Source organism: Sinocyclocheilus rhinocerous, unplaced genomic scaffold (assembly GCF_001515625.1).
Source record: "Sinocyclocheilus rhinocerous isolate Xijiao unplaced genomic scaffold, SAMN03320098_v1.1 scaffold538, whole genome shotgun sequence".
In the NCBI taxonomy this organism is placed as follows: Eukaryota; Metazoa; Chordata; class Actinopteri; order Cypriniformes; family Cyprinidae; genus Sinocyclocheilus; species Sinocyclocheilus rhinocerous.
Window position 1 is genome coordinate 428,929 of NW_015650838.1, and position 4,684 is coordinate 433,612.

The 4,684-nt window shown below is 33.8% G+C and overlaps 1 protein-coding gene across 1 annotated transcript in view; it reads right to left on the reverse strand.

The window, feature by feature from the left end:
• LOC107712637 (peflin) overlaps positions 1-4,213 on the reverse strand; it is an 11,780-nt gene extending 7,567 nt beyond the window's left edge. Inside the window, exons 1-2 of the mRNA XM_016517955.1 lie at positions 4,166-4,213; positions 3,185-3,446 (exon numbers count right to left, since the gene is read on the reverse strand). Of these exons, the coding sequence (XP_016373441.1) occupies positions 3,185-3,446; positions 4,166-4,186 (283 nt within the window). The 5' untranslated portion in view covers positions 4,187-4,213. The remainder of the gene's footprint in view (positions 1-3,184; positions 3,447-4,165) is intronic.
• Positions 4,214-4,684: the final 471 nt, after the last annotated feature.

The following is a 4,684-nucleotide window of genomic DNA, read 5'->3' on the forward strand; positions in this document are numbered from 1 at the left end:
GGCGTTTACAGACTTCATATTTTCACATAAATGACATTTTGGAAAACGATTGCATTGCAACGCAGTTTGTGCAAGTTCAGAACAGAGCGAGTTGCTTGCAATTAGACAAAAAACGGCCGGTTGCCGACCGCGTGAGTTCCAGGGGAAACTCCTTAAGTTCGACCATCCTACACACACGTGACTGACCGCTCGCTCGCACCAACAGGAGGAGGAGGGTCGTGTTTCTACCCTGCTCTCAACCTGAAGGATTCCTACGCTTTCAGTCTTTGAGGAGACATGAAAATCAGCGCATACCACAGGAATGGTATAACAGAAAATATTAGCGGTTTTGAAACCGTGAAATTTTCAAATCGTGGTATACCTTGAAACCGGTAATCGGCCCATGCCTTCTGCCTACCACTCCTGAGACCATGTGGACAAATTCACCTGCTGGATCAAAAACTATTACAGTGCATTTGCAGATGTATGAAGCTGTGGAAAACATTCTGATAAGAAAAGTTATATATGTGACCCTGGACCACAAAACCTTAAGTGTCTTAAGTCGCTGGGGTATATTTGCAGCAATAGCCAAAAAAACATTGTATGGGTCAAAATTATCGATTTTTCTTTTATGCCAAAAATCATTAGGCTATTAAGCAAAAATTATGTTCCATGAATATAGTTTGTACATTTCCTACTGTAAACATATCAAAACGTAATTTTTGATTAGTAATATGCATTGCTAAGAACTTCATTTGGACAAATTTAAAGACGATTTTCTCAATATTTTGATTTTTTTGCACCCTCAGATTCCAGATTTTCAAATAGTTGCATCTCGGCCAAATATTGTCCTATCCTAACAAACCATACATCAATGGAAAGCTTATTTATTCAGCCCTTGACCCTATGACCCTATGACTGGTTTTGTGGTCCAGGGTCACATTTTATTAATTTCCATTCCCCAGTGTTTTTTTTTTTTCCAGTCTATAGATTATCGTAGTATTTATTCATATTTTGAGTTAGCATTTATTTTCATATTTTTAGTTTTAAATTTTGTTTTAGTAATTTTATGTGCTTTTTTGCCATTTTTATTCATTTTTGTTTTTTATGTATTTAGTTTATTATATTTAGTTAAAGTTTTAGTAATTTTAGTGCTTCAACTTAAGCTTCTTTTAGTTCAGTTAGTTGGCAAGGCAACATTTCTCAGTTTTACTTGTTACAGTTTTTAAAGTTTTTCAACTAATATTTATATTTCAGTTTTTCCGCTCTTTTGCCTTTTTTCGTATATTTCTGTTTAGCTTTGATTTTTTTTTTTTTCAGTTTTAGTTTTAATAATTTTGGTATTTCAACTTTTATTTCAGTATTTGCCAAGGCAAAATTTAATCTTCACCTCCTGCTGAAATGATGGGCAATTTTGGACAAAATTGAAAATTTTTCTAAATATAACTAAACATGAACTAAATTTGTCAAAACACAAACGTGACTAAAGTAACACTGTTTCCATTATACAGGCCTCCCAGTGTTGAAAACCTGGAACAATTACATTGCAATTTCTAGGCTTTGAAAAAAACATGGACGTTTAATCATGGAAACTATAATATATTTAATTGGCTTAAAATCTGTCTTTGTAAATGTGCTCTGGAAAGTGATTTTTCCTTATAATGATGGGAAAAGTTGTGCTAGTGAGTTTGGAAACCCTGCCTATCAGTGTATTTACTGTAAACATGTTTCCCGTTTGCTTTTACAAATGCATTTGAAGTCATTTATTAGCTGCCTTAGTAAAAACAAAGGGTAAATACTGACAATCTATAACTTTTAGATAACAGTTTAGATTACAGCAATATAAATCTCCAATGCAAGTTGTATTGGAATAATGCTTAAACTATGAAGGAAATATGGTTTGAATGACTTTATAATATGTGACCCTGGACCACAAAACCAGTCTTAAGTCGCTTGGGTATATTTTTAGCAATAGCCAAAAAAAAAACATTGTATGGGTCAAAATTATCGATTTTTCTTTTATGCCAAAAATCATTAGGATATTAAGTAAAAATTATGTTCCATGAATATATTTTGTACATTTCTTACCGTAAATATATCAAAACTTCATTTTTGATTAGTAATATGCATTGCTAAGAACTTTATTTGGACAACTTTAAAGGCGATTTTCTCAGTATTTTGATTTCTTTTTGCACCCTCAGATTCCAGATTTTCAAATAGTTGCATCTCGGCCAAATATTGTCCTATCCTAACAAACCATACATCAATGGAAAGCTTATTTATTCAGCTTTCTAATGTATGAATCAATTAAAAAAAAATTACCCTTATGACTGGTTTTGTGGTCCAGGGTCACATATTATATACCAAACCACATTCCTATTCCTCTACATTCCAAATCCATAATCACATTCCCATAAGATCACATTTATTTGCTTCAATTTGCTTTTATTTGATTAAACGTAATGACAGAAGTAATGCTGTGAATATTATTACAATTTAAAATGTGTTTTCTATTTTAATATTCTAAAATGCAATTTATTCATGTGATGGCAAACCTGAATTTTTAGCAGTCATTACTCCAGACTTCAGTGTCACACCATCCATCAGAAATTATTCTAATATGGTGATTTGCTGCTCAAGAAACATTTCATATTATTATCAATTCTGAAAACAGCTGTGCTGCTTAATATTTTTGTGGAAATCGTGGAACATTTTTTTCAGGATTCTTTCATAAATAGAAATTTCAAAAGAACAGCATTTATTTGAAATAGAAAATTGTTCAAGGGTAACATATTTTCTGTCACTTTTAATCAATTTATTGTGCCCTTGCTGAATAAAAGTTTAATTCATTAAAAAAAAATAAAATAAATAAATCTTACTCACCCCAAACATTTTAACAGTAATGTACATATTGGCCCTAAATCTTAAAATCAATTTTTTTGACATTTAAAATCAAACTGAAAAATGTATATGGATTTTGTTGCATGTTTTCAAACACCTGATGTAATGCAGTTTACGCTATCTTTAAAATAAATGCTATTTAGTTATTAAATGTAATGACATGCTTAAGTTTGGCTTAAGTGTCTAAAAATTCTTTTTGGGGCCACTGTACAAACACACACATAAAAATAATTTAGAAATATATTAATATACTCAACATTATACTCAGCCAAATTAAAACAAAACAGAGTTACACGTCTCTAACCTGCAGGTGCCTGCTGACTATATGGTCCACCCTGGGGTTGTCCATAACCTCCGTAAGGACCCCCTGGAGCTTGGCCCCCACCATACTGCGCTCTTGGACCAGGTTGACCATAAGACCCGTATGGAGCCCCGCCACCATACTGCTGCCCTGGAGGGGCACCGCCATAAGGTGAACCATACTGTCCACCAGTGGGACCACCTCCATACGGTGCCCCAGGAGGCGGGTGGTGCTGGGGAGTGTTACCACCTGGTCCCGTATAACCCTATCAAAAACAAATAATGACAAGTTTGTATTGCAATAAACGTGAGTAACTTGAAATGCTAAACTGTAAAATAAAACACCAACAGAGAATTAGATGCGGTTAAATGGCATAAGCAAAAGCAAATATGTCACCAAAACAATAAATATAGGATTATAATCAAATTAAAGTGTTTAGGTAAAAATGTGAATTCTGTCATCATTTACTCAACCTCATGTTGTTCTGTATGATTTTATTTCTTCCGTGGAATACTAACATTTATATAGTATTACTTTTATTACTATACTGATTTCATATAATATTTATAATATTGATATAGGAGATATTTTAGGCAGAATGACATATTTAGTCACCATTCACTTTCAAGTCTTTTTTTGTATGACATTATGTAATATAAAGATGTAACATCTTTCATACTTCAATACTTCAACATAACATATGGTCATTTTTACATTGTGATACATGACTGAACAGCACACTCTCAACAGACACACAAATAATTGTTACCACTTAAATGTTTCATATTAGCTACAGGGCTAACCGACTAGCCTAAAAAAAGGCTGTTTCTACAAAGTTCACGCGATCAGAATGAACATCATTCTGCACAATTTCCCAGTACACTAACATTAAAAGTTTAGACCGCAAGACAAATATGCAAGAATCATATAGACATAAAAGATACATATATATGTAAAAATCTAAACCCGGAAAACAGACTTTACCTGTCCGTATCGATAACTCATTCCGCGGAGGATCTTAGCAAATGGAGCGATTCGGCTCTATTTATTAAGGCCCGCCTCCTGAAGCTGATTGGTGCGTTTTCACGTTTGTCAAAAGGAAGCCTCGTATTTTCGATCTGATTGTGAAAGCATGGAAAATTGCTCATAGCAGAAACTGTGAGTCACTGTTTATATAGTGAAAAGTTTTGTTTTAGAAACCATATTTGGAGGAGGATGGAACTTGTTATATCAAGGTAAGAACGATATTTGTTACCTTGTTAAGGAGTGATTGAGGATGTACATGACATTTCTTGGCTTTGATAAAACATTTTCTCTCCTCATATAAATGGGAGACCGGGGCTAGTTGTCACAATTGTTTACTTTATTGTTGTCAGTTTCTGTACAGACACATGCTGAAAAGGCTACAAAAATCGAAAATTTCCACCGTTACTGGAGAGAGAGAGAGAGAGAGAGAGAGAGAGAGAGAGAGAGAGAGAGAGAGAGAGAGAGACACACACACCC